General features: G+C 47.9%; 1 protein-coding gene across 1 annotated transcript in view; it reads right to left on the bottom strand.

The window, feature by feature from the left end:
- Nucleotides 1–2,468: 2,468 nt before the first annotated feature.
- The window catches only part of LOC135897104 (luciferin 4-monooxygenase-like), a 193,911-nt gene continuing 176,539 nt past the window's right edge, over nt 2,469–19,840 (bottom strand). Inside the window, exons 8-10 of the mRNA XM_070521381.1 lie at nt 14,475–14,616; nt 4,835–5,101; nt 2,469–2,712 (exon numbers count right to left, since the gene is read on the bottom strand). Of these exons, the coding sequence (XP_070377482.1) occupies nt 2,570–2,712; nt 4,835–5,101; nt 14,475–14,616 (552 nt within the window). The 3' untranslated portion in view covers nt 2,469–2,569. The remainder of the gene's footprint in view (nt 2,713–4,834; nt 5,102–14,474; nt 14,617–19,840) is intronic.

The following is a 19,840-nucleotide window of genomic DNA, read 5'->3' as shown; positions in this document are numbered from 1 at the left end:
CTACGTTGGCGAGCATGATAGTAGGGTCCCACCGGTTATTGCGGCTGACGTGTTCGTATAAGCTGATCCAGTCCTCAACGTCTTCCCCATCTTTGCCCGAGAATACGCCAGGATCACGGGGAGCGGGGAGAGCGATGCAGGTCGTCGAAGTGGCAGCAGGTGTCGGAGCCGGGTGAGTCCGGTTGTCGTCGCCGGGAACCATGAAGGGAGGCTCAACATACCGCCCATTGCGAAGCTCCGTGACGAGGTACCTGGAACGTCCACCTCCACCAGATATGTTACATAGGAAGACGCAGATGAAAAGCTATATACAAGCATATTTGCGAAGACATACGCCGTAATATGAACAGAGGCCCACAAAAATGCGGGCATACTGGGATAGGTGAAACCGCTGGAAATCTCAGGACAGCATTAGCCTATATATGAACGATGACCTAAAAATATAAAACCATAACGTTGACTGGGTGGCCAAATTTTAGCACAAATAAACTGTTGGAGCAGTTCACCTGAAACGCGATGGCGCTAAATAAGGCGAGAATGTCGGTAAGTTTTGCAGAGAGGTCCAGTATGTAGGTCCTGTGGCCGACGCCAGAGCCTGGCTGCTTGCTCTCAGGCGACTGCACGTATAAACGAGATGCCTGGTCGTCAGTCGTTACAGTGTGATTCGGGACTGAAACACTGGACGCACACTCCATCACATTAATACAGTGCACTCTACGGCGTCATTCTTTGACAGCTGGTACCGATTGTCGCGCAATGAGGGTGGGAACGAACTGTCTCTCGTGCCGACTGTCACCTTGCTCGAACCTCCAACATTCCTTCCCTTCCGCAGTCGCTTATATTGGGTTCGGCTGCTATTCGCGTGGTCGCGGGATTGAATCCCAGCCATGGCAGCCCTATTTTGATGGTTTTGAATTGTGAAAACACCCGTGTACTTAGGGTTAGGCTCGCGTTAAGGAACCCGAAGTGGTCCAAATTATTCCGGAATCCCCCATTACGGCGTGCATCATTAAGAGATCCTGGTTTTGGCACGTAAAACCTCATAATGTATTATGTAACATTCGTTAAGGGTGTCCGTGGCAGTCGCACAACTCTTGAATACAAGTAAGTGTCAGGAGTTGTGCGCAAGGTGTTTGAGTTTGTGCGTAGCGTTTGTGGTGTTCGACACTTGCTAGTCTAAATTGCGGCTATATTATAAAAGCGGAAGTGCAGCATAGTAGACAATATGGGGAATAGACAAATCCCGCATATAATTTATGATTCTGATAATACTGCACAATAATTTTAAATAGCGGTCTACCTTCACGCACCTGGGTAACCGTGACAGGAGACTACTTTGGAAAGGAAGTGCAAGTGCTGGTATATGACATAGCCAGGGGTGTACCTGGCCCGGTGGCCAGTAAATGTGACAAATTTTCCGGGCAGCTTTGGCCATAGTATGGTAACGGGTGACGATCCAGAGAATTTTTGCGCTATTCTTGTGTCGGGACTTTTGCTTCAAAGTGCACAACCAACATATCCTTGTATATGTCTGAATAGTTAAGCACATTTCGATTTGCAACTGCTGCGGTAGCCCATGAGTGCGGATAGCAAAGTCGCTAGGGAATTAATCGGGGGCACCTTAACGAACTCGAGTGGTCAAAATCAAAAACCGGCTTCGACGGCGTCTCTCGTAGACGCTGTGCGATGTTCGGAGGTTAAGAATCTGTGCAGACTGAAGAAAGGCTGCCACGGTGTGCTTCTGACGGTTACCCTAGTTTGTTTACTCTGTAGCATCATAAAGAAAGCAGGAAATGAAGAACAAAACAAAAAAGAACCGTATCAAATGCCCAGAATCAATAACCGCTCGTCTCCTCAAAATGCTCCTAGCATGAAAAGTCATTTCCTGGCGACGAGCGGCTACGCTTTATCAAGAACACTGATAACGCCGGAGACAAGCATTGTGGCCAAGGTAAATGCGCAGGAATAGTTTTTTTTTTTTTCGTTGACTTCATCATGCGTCACCGCGGGAAGTTTGAAAAGTTTGAGCTCAGTACGCCACGTGGTGGCATTCACACGAACTAACCTCTCGTGTCCAGAAACGCTAGATACGGTGCGTATTATTATTTAGTAATGGAATAAAAAAATATTTTTTTTCCTTTTTGGATTTGACCTACCTCAGCCCTTTAAGGTGCACTCAGATCACGGTACAAGGGCGCATTTGCACTTTTCACCCAACGAATTGCGGCCGCCGTGGCCGGTATTTGATCCCACGCCCTTGAGCTTACTAGCGCAACGTGAGAGCCATGACGGTACCATGGTGGGTAAACCATTTCCTTTTTTGAGTAGATTTTGAAGATGGAAGTGTGTGGGCCCCACTGCAAATACAGGAGTGCGTAGGCGTTTTCTCTAACGATGCGATCGGCAGACCCCGGATTCCGGCTCTGCAACGGTGACGTTTGGCGGAAAAAATACGCTACTTCTTTAGGAGTGACGTCGCCCTTTATTTATATCTTTATTGTACAAATGTTCCCAGTGTGCCATTCAACGCAGAATAAAATATGGCACAGAAACAACCTGCTTCGCCATCCTAACATTGCTTGTTGGCGCATCTGTTCTGCTTATTGTACAGCTCCTTGAGGGCACTGCGCGAATCCTTGTAACTTCCAGTCTGCGGTAGGCGGTCCATGAACTGGACACCGCCGTACAGGTGCTTGTGGTGGGCAAAATTGGCTGGAAATAAAGAAACGTTTCTTGACTAAGGCAAAGAAATGCATTGATGAACGAGCTCACTGATCTGCCTTTCCAACAAATGCGCGAACATCAAAACGCAGGGTAATAACCTTTCATTGTCAAACTAATCGCTATTTGCGAAGTACTACGTCGTACTACGTCGATTATTTCGTCAAAGAACACGTTCAGAGAGAAAACCGTACGATCGAAAGCAACTTAGCGCGCTACTAGTATTTGCCAACGTGCTCTGACAGGCATGCATGGCTCGAACTAGCACTTCGCAGCATTATGCCAGCTATGCCCTAGGTCCCCGCTAAAGCAGGCCAACCTGTTTAAAAAATGGGCAATTAGATACGATGATAGGACCCATGGTATTCTCTTAAGAGTCACATTGCGCACACTCGTCTGTGTTATAAGTAATTAGATGATTACGTTAATTTCCTAAATTTACAAATACTTGCATCACTGCTGCAGCTAGAGTATGAAATTGTGCATTGCATTCGAAGAGATGACATTCATGTACCCAGCTACCTACATTTATTCGCAGGTATTGTCCGCGTTTCAAGGTTTGCCATATTATATATATATATATATATATATATATATATATATATATATATATATATATTTCTGTGTGTGTGTGTGTGTGTGTGTGTGTGTGTGTGTGAGCTGTAGTGCTGGCTATCAGTCCCAGGGTTAGCTCTAGTGGTAAAACATAAATACCCAAGAAAGTAGGTAGGAAAACGGGGCCGCGGTAGCTCAATTGGCAAACCAATGTGCGCGTAATTCGAATACCTGGGATCGTTCCCCACCCCCCGCAAGTTGTTTTTCCTTCCACTTGCATTTCCATTCATTTATCAATACTTTATTTCAATGCGGAAGTACAAGTAATTTCACCGGTGTTGTCCTTGTCATTGCATGCTGGCTTCTTTTAGTATGAGTAATAATAATCCGGCCCCTCGGTAAACACCTTTCCCTCTAGTTTATGTCGATATATATATATATATATATATATATATAAACGAGAAGAAAGGGGGTTAACCGAGGTACCCGGTATTTATTAGTCATAAAATGAGAAGCCCACAAACACGGACACTAAGTACAACAGAGGGGAAATTGCATGTGCCTAATAAATGAAATAAAGTAATGATAAATTAATGGAAATTAAAGTGGATGAAAAAACAACTTGCCGCAGGTGGGAACCGAACCCACCGAGCTTTTTTCATCCACTTTAGTTTCCATTAATTTATCATTACTTTATTTCATTTATTAAGCACATGCAATTTCCCCTCTGTTGTACTTGGTGTCAGTGTTTGTTGGCTTCTCATTATATGACTATATATATATATATATATATATATATATATATATATATATATATATATCCTTCTCGTCGACCAAGGGGCACATGACGGACCTCACGTTTACGCCAAACTATCGCCGGGGTACCGGGGTTTGCCCACTACAAGACGCTCGAAACGTATGCCCGATACGAAAAGCGGTTGTAGCCCACTAAGCATGATTTTTAAAACAAATTGCAAGTAAACGCATGTCTCGCGCATTTCTCGTCTTAGCCCTCGTTTCTGTGAGCGCTGCAGTAACAGAAAAATGGATGTTAAACAACTGGCTCAATTTTCGAATATAATGCAATATATTACTCATTAGACGGTCGGCTCAAGCTCCTAATCTAGTTTTATTTTGTCGTTTACAATGTTCTCTGCTTAAAAAAATCATTCCTGCTTTGCAAACAAAATCCGAGTCGTTGCTTTAGACTCCAACGCTTTGCCATTGTCAGGACTTGAAAACGCGCATCGCTTCGCTATTGGATGCAACGTTCTTCGCTCGTGGCGTTCATCGTGTCAGTGTTACGTTAAAAAATATTGGATAAAATGACTCCCATATAATGCGCTGCCTGGTTCACCGATCGAAAGTGCCATCAAATCCTAACGACTTTTTTTTTTCCTTTCTCGTCTAACAGCGCGCTACCAAACTTGTAACAATTTGAGCGCCAGCTCAAATTTTCATTAGGAGCCCGACTGAGATCGCTATTAGTCGCGTCATTCCATCCGCGTATGCGCGTCGTTCAAATGCGCGTCGTTCGTCGAGCGATTGCAATACATGCCAGCAACGAGCTCCTTCAGCCTGTCGGCCTCGCGCTGCTCTTCGTCGGGTCCAGCAAGGCGGTGCCGGGGTACCACGAATGCCCGAGGGGCCTCTTCGTGGTGCGGGTGCGGCACCCCAACCACGATCACCTGTAGCACGCCTGGGTCTGCAGCCAGAAGCTCCTCCAGCTCGGCGGGCGCCACCTGCTGGTCCATGCATTTGATGAGCTCTTTCAAGCGGCCGCAGACGAAGATGCGGCCTTCGGAACAGTAGTAACCGATGTCACCTGCGTATGGAAAAGGCATAAAATTCCAGTATCCAAGTTTCTCTTATTCATGGTTTCTTTTTTCTTTTTGTAATTGAGTTTGGTCTGTGTCTTCTTTCACTGACTGCTCTTCTAGTGCATGAAGGTGGACTGTGCGGCATTAATAGGCACTGTTCAGACTCGGAAAAAATTGTTTAAAAGACGTTTCCTCTTATTTACGGGAATCCAACAATCAACATTACTGCGAACAAATCAAGTGAACCGGAAACGTATTTTACGCGCAAATTATCTAAGTCATCACTTTGTCTTCTAATTTCTCATGATCTTACTCGACCAGGTAGGATTCTATCACTCCTTCGATTTCTATGAGCCCGAATATTATATTAAGTTATTTCGGTAGCTTTTGGGTACGCTAGTCATACAGGGTGCTGTGACGAAGTTTCGCGGGCACTGCGGCAAGTTTTGGCGCTTTCTCTGACCGCCAACATTATTTTAACTAATTTCGTTAATTTTGGGGGTACTTTTCAAGCACAGTGGGCGTGCATGGCACTGTGACGCGGTTAGCGAAAAGCAGCTCGGCCATGGTACGCAGTCAAGTTTCGGGCTTTAATGCATTGATAACTTCATGGCGCTTTCTCTGGCGCCCATCATTGTTGACAATTATTTTCGGTACTTTTTTTTTTACCTATGAAAACCGCTCGCTGCGCTTGTCGTGACGCAACAAGAAGCAGCTCGGCCGTGGTGACAAAGTTAGTTTGGCGCGCATTGAATCTTACTGCGTGAAATTTGTGAATATATTTATGGCCCCGCAACAGTTTAAGCCTTCTTTCGGTACCCTCGCTTGTCGAAAACGCGACGAGCAACTGTCAAGAGTAATAACACGGGAATGTGTTGCTTGCGCCGTCAGAACGCGCAAAAGATAACGCTAAGGAGCTCAAACGCCAGTAACTAGTATCTCGAAAATTGCATCTTCTGAACGGCACCCACGCATTTGTCTTAAGTGCGAGTAGAAGGAATTCTTCGAGGTACGCTGGGATGGTACGATAATCAACGCAGCATCGGTCAAGGGGGTAACGTCCGAGGTGGCCGAACAGGTGGCAATAGCCATGAAGAAACTGCCAACTTTAGCCTCATTCTTTTCGTCAACGGGCAACCCTGTACTCCTCCGAACTCGCTCGGCGACGGGCATCCCTATCGAAATAAAGTTTAGTTGTTTTGTTCACCTCAAACGAAGCAGTCGGTTCTTTTTTGACCTGCCATAATTTCCTCAAAATTTGGTGCCGAAACCCGGGAGAAACGATCTAACTTACCATTGAGGCAACGAGGTCAACAGACGTCGACACCACAATGACCTCGGGGAAAACCAGCAACGATCCTCGGGCAGAAAACGGTCGACGAGGCGCGCCTTCAACAACAAGGCCTAACAACGCTACACCCAACCGAAACCGACACCACGACTCAAGCCCCATCGCGGTAAGCGAACTGTAAACATTGATGCCACGATGGAACGGCTCAAACTGAAAAGAAGTGCATTGAGAGCTCAAGCGACTAAACTGATTTCTCAAGCGGATTTATTCTTGGAGAGTCATGCAGACGAAGGAGCTCTTAATGTATTGTCTGCGAGGCTTAGCGCCCTCCAAATACAGCTAAACGAGGTGGACGCCGCCATCGAGCCCTTAGTACAAGACCAAGACGCAGAGCTAAATTATGTGCGGACCATAGAATACAACGACCGTATCGTCGCACACATGGCAAAACTCCGCCAAGAAGCAGAAAAAGACCTGCTAACAAAACAAGCAGAAATGGCGGCGACGCGGGCGCAGACCGACGGCCCTCCGGCGGGGACAAAGTGCAAAGTGAAACTGCCGAAGCTCGAATTACAACGATTTAGCGGCGCCGCCACGGAGTGGCAGTCCTTCTGGGAGCAGTTCGAGCAAGCGGTGCACGGAAACGACGGCCTCTCCAACGCAGAGAAGTTTTTGTACTTGCTATCTGTGCTTTCGGGAAAAGCCGCAGCGGCCATTGCCGGCATTCAAGTGACTGGGGCAAATTACACCACTGTCATCGAACTTTTGAAAGAGCGCTTCGGTCGACGAGACGTGCTGATTCAAGAACACCTGACTCAGTTACTCGACTTGCCAACTGTACAGAACGAAAAGGTGCACATCGGCCTACGTCGACTCTATGACCACCTGCAACGCAATATCGCTGGTCTCACGGCGCTCGGAGTCAAGACAGACAGTTACGGCGCCCTGCTCTCCTCCGCACTCCTGCGAATGCTGCCAACCGATCTTTTTGTCGGATACCATAAGGGACTTTCCGCTGCAAGCAAAGATGACGCGATCAGCATCAAGAGTTTGCAAGCTTTTCTTAAAACAGAAGTTGAGAGCCGAGAAAAGGCACTGCAACCTGGTAATCTCGCAGCCAGAGAATCAAAACATCGAGACAAAGAAAACAGCAAACCTCATAGAGGGTCAGCAGCTTCTCTTTTTTCTGCGGGCACTTCGAAGCTGTCCGATCCATGTGCATTCTGTGCTGCAAAAGATCATGCGACTCACAATTGTCAGGCAAATATCTCATTGGATGAAAAGAAGAAAAGGCTCATTGCAGCTGGCCGGTGCTTCCGATGCTGCATAAAAGGGCACACTTCAAGGGAATGCCGCAACAAAAAAATAAAATGCAAGGAATGTGGTAGAAGACATCTGACTCAGATGTGTGACCCGACATGGAAGCCACTCGAGAACAAAGCCACAGAGTTGCACTCTTGGACAGAAAAGAAATCTGAAAAGATACCAACTGTGCTGCTCCAAACCGCTCAAGTATGGGCAGAGGGACGAAGAAGAGCGCTCACTCGTCTACTCTTTGACGGAGGTAGCCAACGAAGCTTTGTCACTAAAAGACTTTCACGGGAACTGCAACTAGAGGTTGTAGGTGAAGAGGACATCACGATCTACCCATTCGGAGGAGCAGGAAACGTTATCAAAGAGAAGCGCAGAAGAGTCAAAATTTGGCTAAGAAGTCAATACGACCGTAAAGAGCACTCTATCGAAGCTCTGGAAATACCGGAGATCTGCTCTGATCGGCTTCATGTTCCTGATGACATCCTAAAAGAAGTGCAAGCGGACATATTGAACTGGCAATATGAACTGGCAGACGTGACTGTTGCGCCAGCCCATTTGATGGGAAGCGGGATCGACATTCTTATCGGTGCTGACTATTACTGGACTTTGGTGTGTGGTGAAGTCAAGAAGCTGCAAGGTGCACTAGTTGCTGTAAAGACCGAATTTGGCTGGACTCTACAAGGAGCGATTCCCAGCAGTAGCTCAGCTGCCTACTGCTCAACCGTGGCAGTGCTTCGTGCCGGAGTGTTCGCCGACACCAGCAGCTTGTCCAAGGAGCTTAAATCGTTCTGGGAACTTGAGAGCATTGGAATTATCGACTCTTGTGCCCAAACGAACGAAGAAAGCGAAGAAGTAATGAGCACATTTTCGACATCGGTAGAGAAAATGGACAAGCGCTATGAGGTAGCACTGCCCTGGAAACCCTTGAACATGCAACTCGCCGACAACAAAGCTGTTGCAAAGAAGCGCTTGACTAACCTCACAAAGAAGTTAATGAAAGATGAGTCGACACTGATCAAGTATGACGAGGCTATCCGTCAGTACCTGGAACAAGGGTTCGCAGAACGACTTCCATCGCAAGAAAGCAACAACGATGTAAGCAGATTATACTACATGCCTCATCGTGCAGTTTTTAGACCTGACAGCCTTTCGACCAAGATTAGAGTCGTCTTTGACGCATCTTCTCACGATGCAGGTTGTATATCTCTGAACGAAGCCCTAGAACCAGGACCGAACTTGAATCCAGATTTACTTAAGATTTTGCTGAACTTCACAATTCATCCTATTGGATTAAGTGCAGACATTGAAAAAGCATTTCTGCAAATTTCGGTGCAACCGGCGGATCGCGATGCCCTCCGATTTCTCTGGTATGCACATCTTCCAACGAAGGAAGACCCAGAACCTCCTATTGAAGTCTGGAGAATCACACGTGTCCCTTTTGGCGTGACAAGTAGTCCGTTTCTCCTCGCAGCCACCGTGCGCCACCATCTGTCCACGACAGAAGATTACCCGGAAATAAGAAAAAACATCAGCGAGAGCCTTTACGTGGACGACCTCATAACAGGAGCGAACACAGAGGAGCAGGCTACAGATTTCTACCGAGGGGCACTTGATGTCATGAATCGAGCAAGCATGACACTGCGTAAGTGGAATTCAAATTCCAAGAAGCTGCAACAGCTGTTCAACGACGAAGGAACCGGATGCGTCCTTGGCTACGTGGAATGTCCAACCACAAGCGTCTCACGGGTCCTCGGACTTGTATGGGATAAGGACAGAGATCACCTAGCATTTTCCATGGAGGCCATCTTAGATTTCCTAGACCGAAACAGCAACACAAAACGATTCAATCTTCAAGCATCGGCTCGTATATATGACCCACTTGGTCTCATTTCTCCGGTCACAGTTACAACCAAGTTGATGTTTCAAACACTGTGGGAATTGGGTATTGAGTGGGACGCCCCTCTGCCTGAAGAAGTCAAAGCAGCTTGGACGCAGTGGCACACCCAGCTACATCATTTAACGGACATAACAGTGCCAAGACGATATGGTAGCTTAGCCAACGATAGCTGGAATGAAGTACACATCTTCACAGATGCCAGCCCCAAAGCTTACGGCGCAGTTGCATATTTGCGCATCTCCGGGGTCAAGGAAGCAAATGTTACTCTGGTCCTCTCAAAGTCCCGAGTAGCACCAATTAGGAGAATTTCTCTTCCAAGACTGGAATTGATGGGCATGGTGATAGGTGCTCGACTGGAGGAATATTTGAAGCGGTCACTGAGCCTTCCAATAGCCAAATGGTATCTGTGGACTGATTCATCTATTGCGCTGCATTGGGTGCTAGGTCCCGCACAACAATGGAAACCCTTCGTCGCCAACAGAGTGTTGGAAATTCAGCAGCGATCGGATCCAGACATCTGGAATCACTGTTCTGGGATCGAAAATCCCGCCGACCTTTTGACAAGGGGAGTCACACCTCAGGCACTCAAGTCGAGCTCACTTTGGTGGAATGGATCTGCTTGGCTTTCGAAGCCATCTACTTCCTGGCCAAGGCATGAAGGCACCGCTGACATGATCATCGCAGAGGAGGAAAGAAGAACCCTTCGCATTCACAACGTGACTGTAAAGGAATCTGTCTTGCCTCTGCAGAAATATAGCTCCCTCTCTAGACTGGTTTGAGTGACAGCCTGGGTTTTGCGATTTTTCCACAACGCCAAGCACCCCGGCCAGAAATACGAGGGACCTATTACGACCGAGGAAGTTCAAAAGGCGCATACTTGTTTGATTCTTCAAGTACAATTCGAGGTATTCCAGGAGGAACTCCAGTGCCTTCGCCGCTCGACACGCATGCCGAGCGATTCTCCGATACGTGATCTCAACGTCATCCACGACGACGATGGAGTGCTGAGAGTGGGAGGAAGGCTTGGTGCAGCCGATTCGTCCTACAACGTGAAGCATCCTATTATCCTACCGTCAAGACATCCCTTCACAGAGCTCACGATCAGCGCAACCCACCGCGGTCTCCTGCATGCAGGCGCACTGGAGACTCTTACCGAACTGAGGGAAATGTACTGGATCGTGCGGGGAAGGCCAATGGTGAAAAAGGTGCTTAAGAAATGTGTGACTTGCAACCGTTTCAACAGCCGAGCTGCTACTGAGCCAGTCGCTCCTCTGCCTCGTGAGAGGGTGACACAAGCTCCACCCTTTGATGTTACCGGTGTAGATTTTGCTGGCCCACTGAACACAAAGGATCAAGGAAATAACCGGAAGTCTTACATTGTTATTTTCACATGTGCAGTGACCAGGGCAATACACCTTGAATTGGTGACCGACATGTCCACCTCAAGCTTCCTGATGGCGTTCCGAAGATTTATCTCAAGAAGAGGAGTTTGTCGAGTGATCTTTTCTGACAACGCCAGGACATTCCAGCGCGCTTCTAGGGATCTAAAGCGACTATGGACAACAATAAGAGGAGAAGAAATGCACAACTTCTTCACTAGCCACCAGATCCGCTGGAAATTTATAGCTGAGAAAGCTGCTTGGTGGGGAGGATTCTGGGGAAGAATGGTTCGGTCCGTGAAAACATCGTTGAAGAAGGTCTTGGGAAACAGCTACTGCAACTTCGAGGAGCTCACAACAATCCTAACTGAAATCGAAGCTGTCATCAACTCTAGACCCTTGACCTACGTCTACACGGAGGCGAGCGAACCCGAACCTCTAGCACCATCGCACTTTCTAGTGGGAAAGCGACTGACCACTCTTCCTGACAGTGGTTCCGCTACAGAGGTGGCTCAGCCCCCTGGTCAACTCACTCGTCGCTGGCACTACCGACAAAGGATGGTCGACCAATTTTGGCGTCGCTGGCAAAAGGAGTATCTGACGAGTCTCCAGTCAGCACATTTCGCTGTTCCAAATTCGTCAAGCGCACTGAAGAAAGGCACTTAGTCCATGAACATTATCTACCGAGGCAACTCTGGAAAACTGGACAAGTGTCAGAAGTTCTTCTCGGACGAGATGGAAGAATCAGAGCTTGCATGGTGCGCCTGCCTAATGGAACCACATTGAGAAGACCGATTCAACTGTTGTACCCCATGGAATAAATGGATGAATGACCTGAAGCTCATTCCGGGGGGAGTATGAAGAAACTGCCAACTTTAGCCTCATTCTTTTCGTCAACGGGCAACCCTGTACTCCTCCGAACTCGCTCGGCGACGGGCATCCCTATCGAAATAAAGTTTAGTTGTTTTGTTCACCTCAAACGAAGCAGTCGGTTCTTTTTTGACCTGCCATAATTTCCTCAAGCCATGCCAATGAGGGACCCCGAACGTCCTTACGTATACACAGATTCGCGATCGGCGGCCAGAGCATTCGCCTCGGGCACGATATCGCGGAAAGCGGCGGCCGTCCTCGGCAGTGAGGGAGCTGCGGGTCATTGCATCCTCAAACGGTTTCCCGCCCACATGGGGGCTGACGTGCACCCCGACTTTCCCAACGCCAACGAGCTGGCGCACGGACGCGCGCGAGGACTCACGCACCGCGGCGATCGTGGCGAGCGAAGTGGCGGGGAGGGAGGGGAGCACCGAGACCCGCTACTCACCTCCAACGAAATAACAACGCACCATCAGCTGTCGAGGAGGACCTTCCCGCTCCCCCACGCTAAACTTACTAGACCACAGTCATCTATATTCAGAATGCTGCAAACAAGGTCGTTCCCCTCGAGAGGCAGAATGAGCCTTTATTCACCGGACGTAGAGCCGCAATGTCCGGATTGCGGCGAATCGTACTGCTCGCTATCGCACATGCTTTGGCAATGCTCCGCGTTAACGGCACCATGTTCAGCAAAGAAGAAGACTGGATGGACGCCCTGCGAAGCGACGACCACCAGACCCAGCTTCGGGCAGTCCAGAGGGCTCAAGAAAGGGCGGAGGCTCACGGGCTTCCCGTCCCAACGTGGGTGCGGCCCGCGACCCCTGCCGACCACTAAACCAAGAGTGGGTGGGGAGGGGTTCCTCAGGACCCAATAAAGTTCTTTCCTCCTCCTGCTCCTGCGAGCGTCCAGTATGCTCTGGTTGAGAGCCTGTGTTGTGGCCACCTCTGTGTATTCGTAGCATACTATCGCGTCGGTTGTAGCCAAGTCCTGGGAACGCGTTCTTGCTATTAAAGTGTAAGAAATAAGCCCCAGGAAGAGTGGAATGCTTGGAAATAGAATGTTTTCGTGGTATGCACGGTATTGTTTGGGATTTGTCGGATATTTTCTACGCCGGGCATGTGAAAGCAAACTGCTTTTGTATGTAATCCCACCGATTCACCACTTTCGCACGCTTCGCCTCTACACGCATTACTCTTACTTGTTAATACCAAAATCACACTTGCTTGTAATTTAATTTTTTCAGCTGACGTTGTCTGGTGGAGCTTCCTACGGGAACTACTTCTGCTCACATAATGCCACAACGTTCTATGAATATAGAAAAAGCCCCGAACGAGCATTTATATACAGCGAAGTAAACATTTCCTCATTTAAATTGTGTCTTGCGTCTACTTTATGAAATTGTACGTGGCACAGATTCGGTGCAGGCATGAAGAAGATCGTTCGCGATCATGTTAACCAAATAATACCGCACTGCACGCGCTTGAGCAGCAGAAGCCGAAAAAAAAACAACAGAAAAGGAAAAAGCTAGCGCAGCCAGCGTTGCGCATGCCAGCAAGCGATCAAAATGTGCGCGCACAAATCGGAAACTGGAAGGTCTTACTCCCATCCGCTTGGTGCGCTACAGTCAATTCAGCCCCTAGGCTCTATGGGAGTGTCCCCTCTCCTTGAATGTCTTTGTCTACGCCAGCACTAAAGCACGCGTGGCGGGCTGCCGGCGTTAAAACGCAGATGCGACAGAGCGGGCACAACTGGCGGCGAGCCGCTGCGCCAGTCCTATGACAGCATGGAAATCTCGCCTCCTTCTGTAGGTGGGAGAAGTCACGTTCATTTAGAGCGCAGCATGGAGCAGCTCTTAGGCGCCCGTTCCTGCGGCGAGCATCGTCGCAGCGTAACCGAGCGAACGAGCACAGCGAAAGATGAATGCAAACGCGGAGCGCAGCCGGGGGATGAAAGACACGAGGAGGAAAGTGAAGAGGAGGGTGCCGCGCAACCAGGAGGCGGAAAGCGGAGGAGAGTATGGTGAAGACGGCGAGGAGGAAAGCGGAGCGGCAGCATGACTACGCATGCGGTCGTGCTGGCATGGGCTTCGGACCCATGGCGCATGCGCAAGTAGAGAAAGCGCTCCGCGAGAGCCACGCGTTCCCGTGTTCACGGTTTCTTTTTCAACAATGAATGACGCAACCGCTGAGAATGCTTCGTCTGCTAAACGAGCTGCCCGAGCAGAGCCTCAGCGCCATCACCGAGAGCACCTTTTCCTTCAGAATCAAATTCTTTGCCATAATGGGTTGTGAATTGAAATACCTAAACAGCAGCGCTCGAAATTCGCATTAGGGAGTATTGCAATAGCCGGTTATATTTTTAAGCTAAGAGCGAAAGTATTGAAGTAACCCATGCTTGTCTGTCCAATTTTTATTCTGTTAAGGGCTTGTTTGCTTGACAGAAGACCCGGTCGTCGAAACTGTATTTTCTTTCTGACAGTAATTATATGGCGTCAAGCTGCAATAACCACTTTTGCTACATTACTATATTTCCTAGGTGCCCATGTCATCCCTTCGCATAAAACAATTGGAGCTAGCTACTATTTGGAGTGACACACAATAACGAATAAATGTAAAAGGCATAGCACCGGTGCGAACGAAGCCGTTCTCGTAAGCTTCGGAAGTCTTTATCTCGTTGTTGAGGTACCCCTTGAAAGCGTTTGGTCCTCGCACGCAGATCTCCCTTTGCTCGTTCGGACCAAGAGTATGACGACTCTCGGGATGCACCACCTACGAAAAGTGATAAAACAACGTTAATGCGGTCAAGCACTACCACGTGGCTTTAAATGTCTCTTCCCAGTTAGCACCACTTGGAATTAACTCGTCGTGTACATAGTTTGCCTTGTTCGCTTTTAAGACCAAACAGTACGTTTAGAAGATTTAATCTCATCGAGAGATTTAGTCCGGACAAACAGTGGGTCTATACGACGGAAATTGAAAGACCGCCTCTCTCCGATAACGATAGTAAATGAATAACAGCAGCATTGTCATTTTTCATTTTATTTTGGCGCACTTTGGGCCGGGAACGTTCATGGGGGAATTAAGAGACATGACTGCCTGGATACAGGTAGAATGCATACGTATGAAATAAGCTAACCAGGCTTGTTATCATTCGAGGAACCACTTTGACAGCTGTCTTATTTTTTTATACTATTTTGTGTGTCACAATAGATTGCGTTTGTTCAGAAGAGACAAATTAGCCGCTGTGTCTTACCGCAAAACGGCGGCGTAAAAGCAGAGAAATTCCGTCCTATCTCAGACGGTTGCAACGGAAGGCATCGGTCTAGGTGCGAGGCCTCAGAGCTCCGGAACAAGAGTTTTGCGTCATTGTTAATAGCCGCGAAAACTGTTAATGAACGCACGCGCAGATGGAACTAATCGTGAAGCTTCAGTGACTTAACGTGCACCAGTAGACAACGGAGGGAATGACAGTCGCCCTTCACTAAAGGACTTCAATATCAACTAATATCTTCCAGCATCAGTCTTGGTAAGTTATCCCTACGGCTCTTGTAGCAATCTCCCAGAATTTAGAGCATATAGCTTGCCTCTTGGACTCCTCAATTTTACATACAACTTTCATAAACACACTGACTGAGACATTCACGGCAAAGCCAAGCACATATGCTGGGTCAAAATGGGCGTAGTACGCCTGCCCCAGCATTACAATGTGTAGTCGTCAGATACACGCGTTTTATCAGCCTTTTGAGCTTTCCATAGTCTCCGAAGCTTATTTGCCGCAGCGTACTCAGTATTTCACCGCCACTGGAGCATTTCCCTCGGCAATCCGCAGCCGCTCAGTTTTAATGTAAGGCGCCGTGCCACATTCGATTCCACCTTGCGGTAATTATCTATCCTAAGCGGGGAACACATAACCGGTGCAATGTTTGGGCAATACGTTTTAAGTCCACTCTGTACGCATGTGCACACAAGACAGCGCTTAGGTACAGGGCATATTCGCATTGTTTCGTTGCCGCTTAACGTCCTTTTTTTTCTTTGTCGTTCCTGTGCCCTAGCGTTTGTTGAGAGGAGCATGAAAAATACTGGTTTGTTATGACGCGAGGGAGATATATAATATCTGGAACAAAAAAACAGGAATCCGGTAGTTAATGTACTAACAGCACATACACGTTGGTAAAACAACAGCACGTTGATATAGTAACAGCACATAGAAATGGAGGCAAATGTACACAGCGCGGACTACGAATAACTGAAAGGCCTAAATTTCCCATCTGGCGATGTACTGTAACAAGGCAACCAGTTACATGGAGGGCAGATCTGGGTGAGTTCCGGACACACTCAACACCACTAGTTAAGATACTGAAAATAATTCACATGCAGTATACCACCATCCGGCGTGCCAAAAGCACCAAGCGAATCAGTGCAGTTGGAGGCCCTCCCTTGCTGGTTAGGGTAACACACGTAGGTGCGCAGGCGTGAAGGCTTCCCCCAATATAACAGACATTTTTGCACATAGGTGTGGTTGAAACTTCACAGCCTCGTGATACTCTAGGTGAGCCACTACAGTGTTATAACGTTCCATATACTGACCGGCAAGAAGACGCCTCCCTTTTCGAAGCTTATAAACGAGCTCAATGAATGGCGCTCAGCTGCATCTAATCAGTTCGGAGAAAACAGCTGTCTTGCGTGAAATGGCTTCGTTACTATATCCGAATATGGCACGCAGACAAAAGCACGAGCATGAATAAGCATTCGTAAACCATGAATACGTTGAAAACAAACACTAGACGTTGAAACCGGCGCACAGCTTGCGCTTGCACGCTAGGGGCACGTACGCACTATTTCAGTCACAGAATTAATTGTTTATTTAACTACTCAAGGGATGTTAAGGTCGCTGGAAGGAACACCGGTCACGGCTATCACATTTGGATGGAGGCGCCCGTGTGCGCAGATTTTAGTGCCCGTTGAAGAACTTCAGGGGGTCTAAATTATTCATGCGAGAGACCATCCACTACGGCATCTCCTGTAGACTGGAGTTGCCTTAAGATGTTATACCTTATCACTGAATCGATCCTGCTTGATCCATCAATAGTAATGTATACCCGGTACTTTCTGTGGACAAACCCGCACGGTGTACACTAGCACCAATCCATTACATATTGTCAACAATGCACAGCAGCTGTAAAAGAAAAAAATACAAGGCGGTATGCGCTACGGACATCTCAGAATCGCTATTGTCGCCCATATTTCTGCCTATGCCTCTCCGCCGTTTGGACGACACCTGCACACTAGTGTAGCATGCTTTCTCAAGTGCTTTCAGCAATTTTTCATGCCATCAAAGTTCTCTACGCCACAGGTTGTCTTAATTCAAAGCTGTTCTAGGCTGAGTTAATCTCTGATAAAATCAGACATGTCTATAAAACTGGATAATAAACACACTTCTACGTTAGGAACGGCTTAATAAGCGAAATGCGTTATATATATATATCCGAATAGCTCCACCAAAATAGAACCCGTATGTTCTCCCACGAACAAATATTAAACGGAAGGGCAATATTCAACAGCACCACGCTGAACAAAATGCGATACCTGCGTCAGCACCAGAAAAAAAGAACAGAAAAAAAAACCGCATTGGCTGGCTGGCTGGCTGGCTGGATGGATGGATGCTGGCTGGATGGATGGATGGATGGATGGATGGATGGACGGACGGACGGACGGACGGACGTTATGAGCGGCCCTTTAGAATGGGAAGGTGGGCTGTGACACCAAGCTCCTATTTTATTGCCTAATGCCCTACCAGTTTTAAAAAAATACAAAGAAAAAACGCACCATGCATTCCCATAACCAAAGTTTCCGAACTCCTATTGTGAACATTGTTCTTGTGCGTCTCCGCTGTTTGCCGTTTCCCTACATTTATTCCAGCAATCTTCCAATCACCTCTTACTAATCTCTATTGCGGACATGTTTACTATCGCCCTGCTCTCCCTGAACTCAAGGCCTTCAAGGAGGCCAGTGATTTCTAAATCGACCACTGGGTAGATCTTTTCACATTCTAATAAAACACGCTCCATAGTTTCCCTAGTTATACCGCAGCAAGCACATGCTTCTTCTTCCTTCTTATATATCGCTCTATCAGTGCGTGTTCTCAGGCATCCTGATCTCGCTTCGAAAAGTAATGAGCTTCCCTTTGTGTTATTATAAATTGTTTCTTTCTTGATTTTGTTTTTTCCACTTCAGTAGTTACTCATGGCTGGTTTCCTTTCCATTGCCGCCACCCATGACATTATCACAGCCTCTGTCACTTTGAGCTTGACGTTCTTTCTTAGTGTGTTGCTCACCACACAGCCGCATACTTGATGGTAAGCTTTCTAGTTATTTTCCTCCACTGTGAATCAATGTTATTCCTGCACAAATAACTGAACACTCTCCCAGCCCATTTACTGTCTTCGATATTTCTCAGTGGCTCTTCATAATCAATTTTACTTTGAGCTTCAACCACTACAATGCTTGCTCAGCCCATATCGCCCTGCATAGCTTCATTTGTATTCTTCCGTGAGCGCCCAATGCGAAGCGTCCCGCTCACCTTTGGTTGAAATCGAGTGCTGATTGTGCCCCTGATTTCAAGCAAACAACCGCATTTCCATATGTAAGTCCTGGAACCATTACACCTTTCCAAATACTCCAGAGCACCTCGTACTTATTACACCCACATAGCACTCCGTGTTTCATTGTGGCCGCATTTCTCTTCCTGGTTACTGTTATCCAAAGATGATGGACTCTGATAAAACTAAAGGGAGCGGGTTTTGTCTTGCCCTCGCAGCTGCTTCCAGGAGCACGAGAGGAGGCAGGAGAGAACACCCGTGTCTCCAAATCGGTTGGGCGCCGTCATGTGGTATTTTCTACGCCCTTTCCTCTATTTTCTTCTTTCGCGTCTCAGTGCAGTCACCGCCATGACAGTTGGCCGTCAATTGATTGCGTCAAGGCATTCTAAAGGGATTTATTGTGTTTTGGGTAAGTTTCGTCCCTACCCATGTCAATGAAGAACTCTTTATTTGTTGTGTTTTATGTGAGGGCTATATTTTAAGTGTGCTGAAGGTGCAAAATTGTGCGAACAGAGCTTTTTTGTTGTTGTTGTTAACGGGCCACGGAACTCGGGAATTGTTAAACTTTGGCATGGGCACACTTGTGCAAGGGTTGGTTTCTCGGTTCTGGTACAGATTGATTGCGCTACCATCAACCAGCGTCTCTGCAACAACAAGCGTATGAAGTTATGGAGTGCGTAGGTTGCCTGCTGTCATATATAGTGCTAAAAACGTAGCGTGCGTTATTGTACTACTGTGAGTGCTGTTGTGATCGCCCGTTCGATCCACCCGGCGAGCCTGGGACTTCGAGCCGAAGCTGTGCCTGCTCAGCGCCCAAGGCTTCTTAAGAAGGCCACCGATGAGCTGCCCCCTTTCGAGCCCTCGTCCTGGCGGTGGACGGGCTCTTGTGATCGACCGTTCACCTCGAGACACCCTTCGGTCACGGCTCGCACGGTTATGGGGAACGGGCCGACAGCCCCGTCAATATGGTTCCCGACACGGCTGAATTATGACAAGCGTGGGAAGGCCTCATTCAGGAGAGGTTTGAGCAACTAGCAATGATACTGCTGTCACCTGTCAGCAGCACAAACTGGCATGTCCAAGCTGGAGACGCGGTCCGTGCGATGACACGGCCATCACCTGTCAGAATACGATCGGAGTCAGCGTACGTTCCCCTTCTTTCCCTGTTTGTGCCGAGGACGAGCGTGTGTTTTCGACCAAGTTACCCTTCCAGGGAAAGGGCAACCTACCCCCGGATTGGTGGGACCTGATGGCATCGATCTCCTGCCACCGGATTGGTGGAACATGATGTCATCGGCGTCCTGACACCGGAGTGGGGGAAGTGACTAAACAATGATCACGCAAGGCATAAAAGTATAAGGACGGCGGGAGTAATCGGCGACTAAACATTAGTC

Source organism: Dermacentor albipictus, chromosome 7, assembly GCF_038994185.2.
Source record: "Dermacentor albipictus isolate Rhodes 1998 colony chromosome 7, USDA_Dalb.pri_finalv2, whole genome shotgun sequence".
Lineage (NCBI taxonomy): Eukaryota > Metazoa > Arthropoda > Arachnida > Ixodida > Ixodidae > Dermacentor > Dermacentor albipictus.
The sequence above is the reverse complement of the archived record's forward strand: the minus strand, read 5'-3'. Positions and strand labels throughout refer to the sequence as shown.